Source organism: Carassius carassius, chromosome 20, assembly GCF_963082965.1.
Source record: "Carassius carassius chromosome 20, fCarCar2.1, whole genome shotgun sequence".
Taxonomy (NCBI): Eukaryota; Metazoa; Chordata; class Actinopteri; order Cypriniformes; family Cyprinidae; genus Carassius; species Carassius carassius.
Window position 1 is genome coordinate 432501 of NC_081774.1, and position 12500 is coordinate 445000.

A 12500-nucleotide genomic window follows, 5' to 3' on the forward strand; every position below is an offset into this window, starting at 1 on the left:
GTCCACTGTGTTCTCAAATCTCTGGCCATTTGATAATACCTAGAATATAGAAATCCACTGCGGGCGGCAGATCCCGAACTACATTCCTTCCCAAAAACCTCTATTGGCTACGTTATGTTCCCAGTGTTTATTTCTGTTTCCAGCTCCTGTTTGTTTTGTGCCTTGTTTGTCCTCATAGTTACCCTTGTTTGTTGCCATAGCTACCCTTTTAGTTTCCATGACAACCAATCACCTTCACCTGTCCCTTGTAAGCCCCTGGTTTTCCTGTTTTTCCATGTTTTTTGTCTTGTGTTGTCTTTAGTGAAACCTCTTTCTTGTTTCTGAAACACTCAAGCCCCATATGTATAGATTCTGTGTCCTCCAATGGATGAGTTTGATAATTATGCAGAACCATCGAGTAGACTCATTCTGTTTCAAAATACCTTTCACGCCTGTGCTATAGTACACATACTGTCCACATGGTAAAAAAATAGGGCTGCAAGCGGACAGTGTGAACAGACATCATTGGACACTTTTTATTTACTTGTGTTCTTTGAGTGTTTGTCTGAGACTGAAATATATTAGACTTTTATTATCAGGGTTCCCAATTTCTAGTCTAAGAGAATCACGTTTCCAAGTCAAGTTCTTTGCATTTACTCTAATAACAGTCAGGTGTGTTGAAACTAAACTCAGCAGGAATGAGGAAGCTGCTTCACAGACTCACAGACACACCTGTTTTACACACGTCACTCAAACACAGAACCAGGAAACAGAATCACGTGAGTTCAGGGAAAGAGAAACTGAAGTGTACTTGAGCTGTTGTGTGTTTGTGTCTCTATGTTCATGCAGTAAAATGGCAGAAGCCAGAATTTCTCAGGATGAGTTCATGTGTCCAGTGTGTCTGGATCTCCTGAAGGATCCAGTGACCGTTCCCTGTGGACACAGTTACTGTAAGATCTGTATTACAAACTACTGGGATCAGGAGGATCAGAAGAGAGTCTACAGCTGTCCTCAGTGCAGACAGACCTTCAGTCCAAGACCTGCTTTATCTAGAAACACCATCCTGGCTGAAATGGTGGAGAAACTGAAGAAGACCAGACTCTCTGCTGACTGTGAGGCTGGAGCTGGAGATGTGCAGTGTGACGTCTGTACTGGAAGAAAATACAGAGCTGTCAAGTCCTGTCTGGTGTGTCTGGAGTCTTACTGTCAAACTCATTTTGAACGGCACGAGGAGTTTCGCTCAGGAAAACCACACAAAGTGACTGAAGCTACTGGACGACTGCAGGAGATGATCTGCCAGAAACATGAGAAGATCCTCGAGGTTTTCTGTCGCACTGATCAGAAGTGTATATGTCTGCTGTGTACGATTATTGAACATAAAAACCATGACATTGTACCAGCTGCAGACCAGAGGACAGAGACACAGGTATTCAGTAGTCTTTTTATTTTCTGTTTAGATCCACATCTTAATTACACAGAAACACTGTCAGTGTGAAGCTCTATGTCTGTGTCAGTTTCACTTTTATAATACTTACACACGCAGCATGAAACAAGCCTTAATCTTCATGTTAATTCATGTATGATTCTTGTATTGTAACAGATCTTCACTTCTAGAGTTTGAACCTGCAGTCATTAGTTATCAGCTCCTCTTTTACTGGATTCATCTGTTCATGATGATTTAGTGGCAGTAGTTTTCTGTGAGATTCACTATCATCTGTTTGTCCTGCAGAAGCAGCTGAAGGAGACGCAGAAGACGCTCCAGCAGAGAATCCAGCAGAGAGAGAAAGATCTCCAGCAGCTGAGAGAGACTGTGGAGTCTCATAAGGTGAGTCTGGAGAAGAAGAGAAGTTTGTGTCCGTCTCAGTTCAGACTCACTGAAGCTGAATCACTGTGTGTCCTAACAGCGCTCTGCACAGACAGCAGTGGAGGACAGTGAGAGGATCTTTACTGAGCTCATCCGCTCCATTGAGAGAAGCCGCTCTGAGCTGATACGACTGATCAGAGATCAGGAAAAGACTGAAGTGAGTCGAGCTGAAGAACGACTGGAGCGACTGGAGCAGGAGATCGATGATCTGAGGAGGAGAGACGCTGAGCTGGAGCAGCTTTCACACACACAGGATCACATCCAGTTCCTGCAGGTAACACAGATCTACAAGAACAGAGGTCATAGTGGACTTGAGCAGATCCTGCTGTGACAGAGACTCACAGAGAAACAGTTCATGAGTGTCTTATTATATCACTTACATTTATTATATCACTTACATTTCAGCTTTCTACCTCATTTTTCATCCTGATTTATTACATAATGGTGAAATCAGTGAACTCGATAGTACAGATTCAGAGTAACATTGATCAAAATTGGATCAGGTGATCTTCAAACTTGATAAAATAGATTTTTATTGATTTTATTAGACTCCACAAATTTTCAAGAAAATAATTAATTTATCAAAACATTGCAATATAAACAGATTGAATTGTGTTCCTATATAGAAATCAAATTGACCCCGTACACTTGTTGACGCCTTACCAAACCTTAAACCAACCCGTATCACCAAACCTGTCCCTAACCAACCCGTATCACCAAACCTGTCCCTAACCAACCCATATCACCAAACCTGTCCCTAACCAACCCATATCACCAAACCTGTCCCTAACCAACCCGTATCACCAAACCTGTCCCTAACCAACCCGTATCACCAAACATATGTCCCTAACTAACCCGTATCACTAAACCTGTCCCTAACCATCCCGTATCACGAAACCTGTCCCTAACCAACCCATATCACCAAACCTGTCCCTAACCAACCCGTATCACCAAACCTGTCCCTAACCAACCCGTATCACCAAACATATGTCCCTAACTAACCCGTATCACTAAACCTGTCCCTAACCATCCCGTATCACGAAACCTGTCCCTAACCAACCCGTTTCACCAAACCTGTCCCTAACCAACCCGTATCACCAAACCTGTCCCTAACCAACCCGTATCACCAAACCTGTCCCTAACCAACCCGTATCACCAAACCTGTCCCTAACCAACCCATATCACCAAACCTGTCCCTAACCAACCCGTATCACCAAACCTGTCCCTAACCAACCCATATCACCAAACCTGTCCCTAACCAACCCGTATCACCAAACCTGTCCCTAACCAACCCGTATCACCAAACCTGTCCCTAACCAACCCATATCACCAAACCTGTCCCTAACCAACCCGTATCACCAAACCTGTCCCTAACCAACCCGTATCACCAAACCTGTCCCTAACCAACCCATATCACCAAACCTGTCCCTAACCAACCCATATCACCAAACCTGTCCCTAACCAACCCATATCACCAAACCTGTCCCTAACCAACCCGTATCACCAAACCTGTCCCTAACCAACCCGTATCACCAAACCTGTCCCTAACCAACCCGTATCACCAAACCTGTCCCTAACCAACCCGTATCACCAAACCTGTCCCTAACCAACCCGTATCACCAAACCTGTCCCTAACCAACCCGTATCACCAAACCTGTCCCTAACCAACCCGTATCACCAAACCTGTCGCTAACCAACCCATATCACAGCTCAATAACAGCAGAAGTGTTGTACATTAACACAAGCTTTTAATCATTGGATAACATCAGTTACAATAATTTGTTGATTTTCAAGATGCATATGATCATATGAATTAGAAGTCTAATGATATTTGTAAGCATTTTAAATTTCATGAAATGTTAATTAATAGGTAATTTTTAATACATTTATCAGTAAACATTAACGATCACATTATTTCACATATCATATATGAACTAATGATCCGTTAAGCATTACATAATGTTTGTTAATGATTTTTAATGAAAGTAATTATACAGTGTTACCTTTAAATCTTTATTTGAATATGGCTACATAACATTGCACTCTGCAATAACTCTATAAATGAATCTCTGACAGAAACTATCAGCCAATGACGCAGCATAGTAAATGAGCATGATGACATCATCCATAGCAATGAGCTCAGCCCCGCCCCCTTACTCTGAGCTGAAGACTTCTCTCTGTTCCTTAGTACAAGTTTGTCTTAAGATAAAACTCTTAGCTAAAAACTAGGGGAACTCTTAATAATAAGATAAAAGGTTTTGTGAATACAGGTCCTGGTTTTTTTTTTTTAACTTCCAGAATTTACTTCCACAAGATATTCGAAACAGTGACTCTCTTCCCATTTTCAAATCTCATTTAATGATAATAATTTTATCTTATTATTTTGACTTTGAAGTGGGTTTGAATTTCATTGTAACTGTTTTATGTGTTTTTATTTGCATGTAATGTGACATTGAGAGCCATGTAAGGTGCCCATAAATAAAATGTATTATTATTATTATATTGGTCATACATACTACGTAATATTAGAATAGGTACCCCTTAGTTTCCAAATACTTATAGTATATACTCAGTATATTTGTAATTTTCCATGTTGTAATTGTTATTCCCAAAATTTGCATATTATTCACTTATACCTACAAGAGGTACTCTATAGGTACACTGTTATTACAAAACATTACACTGTAAATTCTGTTTACTTCTGCTGTAAATCTGTGATCTAAAGTGTTTCCCTGTTTTCTGTAGAGTTTCCAGTCTCTCTCAGCACCTCCTGAATCTACAGACGTAAATGATGATCTCTTCAGTTCTCTCTTCTCTTCTGATGCTCTGAGAGAATCTGTCCATCAGCTGAGAGACAAACTGGAGGATTTCTGTAAAGAGCAGCCCAAGAAGATTTCAGACAGAGGTAAAGTCCTGGAGATTCATCTGCTCTCAGAAACCAGTCCATCATCATCTCATATCATCAGAATCAGAATCAGAATCAGAAAGAGCTTTATTGCCAAGTATGCTTGCGCATACAAGGAATTTGTTTTAGTGACATAAGCTTCCAGTACACAGAGACAACAACACACAGACAAAAAAAAAAAAACAAAAGAAAAAAAAAAAAAAAAACAATTAACAGGAGATTTACAAATTGGCAAATAAATAAGTGTATAAACAATTGTGCTATAGATGATAATGGAATAGGATTGAGTGAGATGCAGGAATGTTCTAGGATGGAGGGGTAACAAATAAATATAAGGATATTGCACATTTTTGCATAAGTTTAAGTGGGAAACATTTAACTGTTCATGAGGTAGATTGCCTGGGGGAAGAAACTATTCTTGTGCCTTGCTGTTCTTGTATTTGCGGCTCTGAGGCGCCGGCCAGATGGCAAAAGTTCAAAGATGGGGTGACTTGGATGTGAGGGATCCAGAGTGATTTTCTGAGTCCTTTTCCTCACTCTGGATGTGTACAGTTCTTGGAGGGTGGGCAGAGGAGCACCAATAATCCTTTCAGCAGTCCGAACAGTTCTCTGTAGTCTTCTGATATCTGATTTTGTAGCTGAACCAAACCAAATCATGGAGAACATCATATTAGAAATGTGTTAGGAATAGATACAGGATCATGAGAATCACACTGTTCATGTCTGTTGATTTCCACAGTCACATTCACCAACATTGATCACTGGACCAGGAACGACTTCCTACAATGTAAGTCAGTAAGAAAACCAGCAGAAAAACTCATGAGTGTGTTCATGTTCTTCCTGTAGAAGGAGAAAGAAGAGGTTTATAACTGATGATGTAAATGATGATGTGCACAGATACTGAGACACTGATGATTCACTGAACATGAAGAGTTCAACTACATGAAAAGATCAACCAGATTCATAATTCCTGATTCTGATGTGTTTTATCTCCATCAGATTCCCATCAGTTCACTCTGGATCTGAACACAGTGAATAAATACCTCTCTCTGTCTGAGAGAAACAGAGTGATTACATTCACTTACACAGTCCAGTCGTATCCTGATCATCCAGACAGATTTGATGTGTGGTCACAGGTGTTGTGTAGAGAGAGTGTGTGTGGACGCTGTTACTGGGAGATTGAGTGGAGTGGAGATAGTGTGTGTATATCAGTGTCATATAAGAGCATCAGCAGGAAGGGACGGGGTAATGAGTGTTGGTTTGGATATAATGATCAGTCCTGGAGTTTGTACTGCTCTTCCTCCAGTTACTCATTCAGACACAATAACATAAAGACTGATCTCTCTGTAGAGTCCATCATCAGGAGAATAGGAGTGTTTGTGGATCACAGAGCAGGAACTCTGTCCTTCTACAGCGTCTCTGACACAATGAGCCTCATCCACACAGTCCACACCACATTCACTCAGACGCTCTATCCTGGGTTTGGGGTTTATGAAGGATCATCAGTGAAACTGTGTTGATGAATCAGAATAGATCGATGAGAGATTTTACCCATAATGCTTTGAGCTGCATGATGAATCAGTAACAGTGAGATGTTTAAGAGTCTCTTCTTTTCTCTTCATGACATTAATACTGCAGCTGAACTTCTGTCAGTGAAATAACATCAGGATAAATATATAATAAATCCTCGTACAGAAAATAAGATCAGTGTGTGTGTTCAAGCTTTGTGTTAGTTTCTATGATCTGTTTAAATGCAATAAGACGATGTTTTTTGAACCTGCAGTTTTCTTTCTTTCACATTTTAGTACTGTACTTTTCCCACATCTTCCTGACATAATTATTTGTTTTATGATTTTTGGACAGTGTTGTCTCATTTATACTTTTCCAATTATCATGACATCATATACTACTTTCTCTTGTACAGTAATTTCTCATACCATTTTTCCCTATTATACAATAAAGATATGACTTAATATGAAAACTCTGTTTTGTTTTTTTTGTGCCTTTAGTTTTAATTTTATTTTTATTTAAGTACCACATGTAATATAAGTTAGAAATAAAACCTTACCTGTCTATAAATAAATGTAAAGGCATTTATTTTTCATTGCAAGCACCAATCCCATCAGTTGCATCACTGTTTGAGGATGTGTCCAGTTTAATTTCTGTTGAAGTCCTGCCTCTCACAATAAAACAGTCCCACATCATTACAAACACTTCACAAACTCACAGCAAGCCGCTTGAAACTAAACTGAGAAACCAAACTACACGACATGTCCAACAAAGGTACTGTAACTAGTGCATGTATTTAATCGTTAGTTATTAGATGATTGCATTTCATTAAACATGCTGTTTATGTTATTCTTGCATGTTGTCATAATTCAAGATACGTTTTTAAAAGCTTTGATTACCATGTGGATAATTTTAAGTTAAATATATGCAACTTACACAGTAAACTAAACAAAGTCTCTGTACTTAGTCTTGTGTTAGATTAGTCTTAGATTAGTCATGGTTACATGGTTAGATTTTCTCAACTAATGAGCACATCATTATTTAATTCTCCTTAAGTCACTGAATGCAGGTTTGATGAAGGAAAATTTAAGACTTAATACCAAGTAAAGGCAATTTATGAAATGAATGGAAGGGAACACAATGAGTCAATGGTCTCTAAATATAAATGTCTTTTATTAACAGCACTTCAAATTTTACAGACCTCCATTACTTTTTAAAATCTCCAAAATAGCTCTGCTCAAAACACTAGAATATGGAAATCATTTTTACGGTACCTTCTGATCATACTCAGAAAAGTCTAGTTAACTTTTACCCCATTTGCAAACATTTGTTCTTGTTTTATGAATTAACTCATTTTATTTGGTTACAGTTTTCACATTTTTCAAAAATGTAATCTCAAGTACATATCGTTATGCATGGATGTTTAGATATTTGTAATGGGGAAAATACTGAGGAATACTTTTTTATTTTTTATTCAAGCAACATTTTATGCCCTGACTTTATGAATTTAAGACATTCTACTCTGATTTAAGATTTTTAAGTCCTTTGTTTGTGGAAGTGCAATTTAAGAATTTTTAAGACCTGTAGAATCCCTGTAAACTTGTCTGGGATGACCAGAGAAACCTAAAAATAATTATAAATGTAAATTTTCACTTTTTCTCATTCGTTTTTTCTAATTAATCAATGAAGATATTACTTCATAAGTAATGCTTGTTTGTTTTTATGTGACTTTAGTTTTTAGTTGTTTTATTGCAGTCATAAAAATACAGTGAGCTGTAAACGACAAAGAAATAAATGCATGTAATAGGCCTGCGCATTTTGCACAAGCTACTATTGAATGGAATTTATCTGTGATGTCAGTTTATTTCTGAAACAGGCTCTCTGTGTCCCTCTAGTGGATGCATCTAGTGGAGTCAAAGGAAAAAACACATATTAATGTGTATAAATAATCCCGTGTGTGCATATCTTACATGAAGCATGTCTGTAAATAAATATTAATGCATTTATTTTTAATTGTTATTAAGTAATTGTTAATCTGATTCTGTTGCATCCCTGTTTGAGCTCGTGCCCAGTTTCGTTTCTGCAGAAGTCCTGCCTCTCACTAAACTAGTCCAACATCATTACAAACATTACACAAACTCACAGCAAAGCATTTAATACTGAACTGAGAAACCAAACTACACGACATGATCAACCAAGGTACTGTAACTAACCTATTACGAGCATCTAATCATTAAAGTGTCATTAATTTAGTTATTTAGATGATTATATTTATGTAAACAGATGCAGTTATTGTATTTTGTACAAATTCAACATCTGTTTTTTTTTTTGTTTCGGAAAAAACTTTGATGTATTATTGGTTATGTTTATTTCAAGTTATTTTATGCTATGCCTCTTTCACAGTAAACTAAATAAATGTCTCCAATAAACTGTCCGTTAGTATGAGCACGACATATCATCTAGACCACTTTTAAAGCACGGTCTGGGTCTGAGTTTTAGTCTTGTCTTATGCATAAATAAGGTTTATTTATTAAGATAGTTTCCTCAAGCAAGTGCATTATTATAATTCTATTAAAGTCAATCAACGTTGTCTGGGATAACTAGAGAAACTTAAAATCTAATGCTGTGTTCACACCAAACTGAATCGAGCGACAAATTCGCGTCTAGTTTGCCGCTTGAACATTTTGAGATCATTCGCTTCATGGGGGGGGGGGGGGGTTCTGTCAGCTGAGTTCAGTATTTATAAAGACAGCGTCTATTTAAAAAATGTGTTTCACTGATTTCGGAGATGAGCTCCATGCGATCAGAGGGAACTCCGTGATCATGTATCCGCCGAGAGCATCCTCACCTCGGCTAGACCTTCTGACATTTGCCGCTGGCTCAAATATATATATATATATATGTCCTTTTTATTCCTGTCTCTATAGAAATATGAACTTTTGTCATATAGCTCTTGTCAAAAGCATCATTCTGGGCCAGACACTCAATTCGCGTCTTCCGCGCTGCACTAAATGCCTCATTCGCGCCGCGAGACCTCCAGACGCACGTAAACGCGCCTTTGCATTGGCTTAACATTGAAATCATTCGTGCCAGATGCTCTATTCACGTTTGGTGTGAACACAGCATAATTGTAATAAATGATTATCAATGTCATTTCTCTCAACAACAAACACTTTTTTCCTCAGGAGCAGTTCACCGCAGGCAGCGGTCCAACAGAAGCTCAAACGAGGGAAACAGAGACACCCAAAATGTTTGTTCTCCCTCTCAAACTCAGATTCCTCCAAACACGATGATACGAGGTTCACCTGGCAGTGATCCGTTTGCAGTAAATCCAGCTCTGAATGAACTGAGACTGGTTCTGCTGGGAAAAACCGGTGCGGGGAAAAGTGCAACGGGAAACAGCATCCTGGGAAACAGATGCTTTAATGATGAACTGAGCATGGGTTCAGTCACTAAAGAGTGCAAGAGAGCGTGTGGAACGGTGGAAGGACGAAATCTCGTTCTTGTGGACACACCTGGGTTTTTTGACACGGACTTAACAGAAGAACAATTAAAACAAGAAGCAATTAATTGCCTGGCCTTGAGTTCTCCTGGTCCTCATGCGTTTCTGCTCGTTATTCCAATAGATCGATATACAGAGGAGCAGCAGCGCACCGTAGACATGATTCTGGAGATGTTTCGTGAGGACATCAGCAATTACAGCATCCTGATATTCTCACATGCCGACAGACTCAGAGGAGAATCCATCGAAAGCTTCGTTTCGAAACAAAATCTAAAAGTTCAAGACCTCGTGAAGAGATTTGGGAAGCGTTTCGTGGCCTTTGACAACACAAACCTTACAAACCCAAAACAAGTGAGTCGACTCCTGCAGAAAGTAGATGATCTTCTGGCTGTGAATAAGAATCGTCACTTCACTAACGAAGTTACAGAAGTAATGCAAAAAGCCCAGAAGATAATAGAAGATAGAATACAAGCAGAAATGGCTGAAAGAACGAGGAAAGTAAAGCAAGAGGTCAGAAAACTGGCTGATGCTCGTTGGCGTGAGTTTTTATCTTACATTAATGAAGAGAGACAAGAAACGGAACAAAGAAGGAAATGCATTCAACGCAGGATTGATCAGATTGAGATGGATATAAAGAAGGAACAACAGAATGTGCAACCGATTCCAGAAAGACTGAGACGGTTCATAGAGTCTCTGCAGACGGAGATGGAGAACATGGGACGACTGGAGGAAAGATGGATGGAGGAGGAGAGAGAGAGAAAGGAAAGAGAAGAGCGGGAACAGAACGACCTGGAGATCTGGATCCAAGAAGAGGAGCAGAGGCAACTGAGTGAAGGAGGACATAATAATCTTCCTACTCTAGATTATAATAAAATGCTGTTTATGCTGACCATGTTTATATTGGGGATTGGGGCTTCATTTGCACCTGCTCTCTTACCGTTCCTGTTCCCTGCAGCTCCAGTGGTGGAAACTGGATTTGCAGCAGGGTTATTAACCAAATTGTTGGCTGCAGAAGGATGGAGTTTCGTTTGGGTGGTTACTGGAGTCGCCAAAGCTGTGGTTCTGACCCGCTGCTCCATCCAGTGACCCGATGACCACTGAAAATCAAGATATAGGCCTCAACAACTTCAAGCTTTAAAAACAAGACACAAAAAAGTATCACATAATGGCCCCATGAAGCGACGGTATATTCTGAAGTGTTATATATACAAATACATTCTGTTCCATTAGCCACAGAAGATATCATTCTTTTTTTTTTTTTTTTTGAATTCTGATTGAAATTAGGATCAAATCCATGTCTTTTATAAACGAGACCCCAGTTTATTTAGTTATTTAGTTTTTTATTATTAATGTCCTCCTTGAATGCCAAAGAAGGATTCTTTAAAAAGCATCCATGAAAAACAAAAAAACAGATTTGAGATCATTCACAACATTACTAATGTTTAATATGAAGGAAATTTTTTTGAAAAAGAATAAAAATAAATAATTAAAAAAAAAACATTAAAGAACATGCCCATTAAGTCATTAAAAGGTTTCAAACATTTGGTTATGTTAAAAGTTAATGGAACAATTAATTGTATCAATTTGCAAACAAGAATGTTACGTTTAAATATTCTCTGAACATTCTGACAGGAAACATTTACAAATTGTTACATGTGACCTGTGCATGTCTGATTTTCTGATATTATTATTTTTCACTATTGTCTGTTTCAGTAATTTCTAGTTTATTATATAACTATCTATTCCTTGATTTTTTTAATGTACACTTTTCCTTTATGTTTAGACAATTGCATTCACTACAGTATTGAACTATAAGAGATGCAGAACAAAACATGTATAGTCTGTGGTTTTCTTATCTGTGTAATCAAACAATTCGTATTGTGTTTGCTTTTGTTATTCATTTGTTTGATATAACTGAATTACTTTAATTGTGTTACTTTTTATTTTGCTTATTTTAAGTTTAGCGATTTTATCCACCTGTATTCATCTAAATAAAGTGAAATCATATTAATGCTATCTGTTTGTTGTCTCTGGACATTATTGTGATTTGTGGCATATTAGATCTAATAATAATATATGCACACAGACACACACACACACACACACACACACACACACACACACACACACACACACACACACACACACACACACACACACACACACACACACACGGTAGTAACGTGGTGTCACCGGCGGGTGTCGCTGTGGAGCGGTGGCAGCAGCGAGTTTCGCACCGAGCAAGAGAGATCCAAACCGGAAGTAAACAAGCGATGCTTCAGCTTCATACCGCTGATCTGTGAATAAGGAAAATGGGATATTTAATATCAATAAACTGCGTTAAATTTCTGATCACCGCTTTATTATACACATGTGAGTATAAATAATGTGTTTGTGCTGTCACGAGTTGATGAATATTATTGTATTGCTCAGGCCTGGAATCATAATATATTCCACAAAAAATGTAAACATGTATTATTATTAATTTTAAAAAATTAATAGAAAAAAATATTTGGAAAAAAAGAGAAATTGTATTTGCTTTGTCACTTCAGGAAAGTCAGCCTTTAAAAAAAGATTTAACGTAAATCTAAAAGGTTTAATTTGTGTAAACGGAGGAATAAACTGGTTTTGTTATTTATACATGACAATGAAACTTTTAAAGGCATATTTCATCTAAGTGAGCTAGAACAATGAATAGTACATCTTAACATTTAATATTTTTGTGTTGTGTTTTACGTATT

The 12500-nt window shown here is 38.0% G+C and overlaps 2 protein-coding genes and 1 long non-coding RNA gene across 4 annotated transcripts; all 3 read left to right on the forward strand.

Moving 5' to 3' along the window:
* The first annotated feature begins 467 nt into the window (after nucleotides 1–467).
* Nucleotides 468–7906, forward strand: LOC132095945 (tripartite motif-containing protein 16-like). 2 transcript variants are annotated; one of them, XR_009422526.1, is made up of 7 exons: nucleotides 712–1405; nucleotides 1709–1804; nucleotides 1884–2117; nucleotides 4589–4748; nucleotides 5488–5535; nucleotides 5748–6400; nucleotides 7288–7906. XR_009422526.1 is itself a non-coding variant. In XM_059501039.1 (6 exons), exons 1-6 carry the CDS (start codon nucleotides 833–835, stop codon nucleotides 6266–6268), a joined length of 1632 nt encoding a protein of 543 aa, XP_059357022.1. In that variant the 5' UTR covers nucleotides 468–832; the 3' UTR covers nucleotides 6269–6788. The 2 variants fall into 2 exon arrangements, 1 of the variants encoding a protein (XP_059357022.1); XM_059501039.1 differs by lacking the exon at nucleotides 7288–7906 and having other exon boundaries at nucleotides 468–1405; nucleotides 5748–6788.
* Nucleotides 7907–7940: 34 nt separating this feature from the next.
* Nucleotides 7941–10845, forward strand: LOC132096937 (GTPase IMAP family member 9-like). The gene is made up of 3 exons (XM_059502622.1): nucleotides 7941–8032; nucleotides 8085–8456; nucleotides 9443–10845. Exons 2-3 carry the CDS (start codon nucleotides 8444–8446, stop codon nucleotides 10843–10845), a joined length of 1416 nt encoding a protein of 471 aa, XP_059358605.1. The 5' UTR covers nucleotides 7941–8032; nucleotides 8085–8443.
* A 33-nt stretch (nucleotides 10846–10878) lies between these two features.
* Nucleotides 10879–11770, forward strand: LOC132095696 (uncharacterized). Its single transcript, XR_009422479.1, has 2 exons — nucleotides 10879–10957; nucleotides 11172–11770. It is a non-coding gene; the product is annotated as an uncharacterized LOC132095696 (long non-coding RNA).
* Nucleotides 11771–12500: the final 730 nt, after the last annotated feature.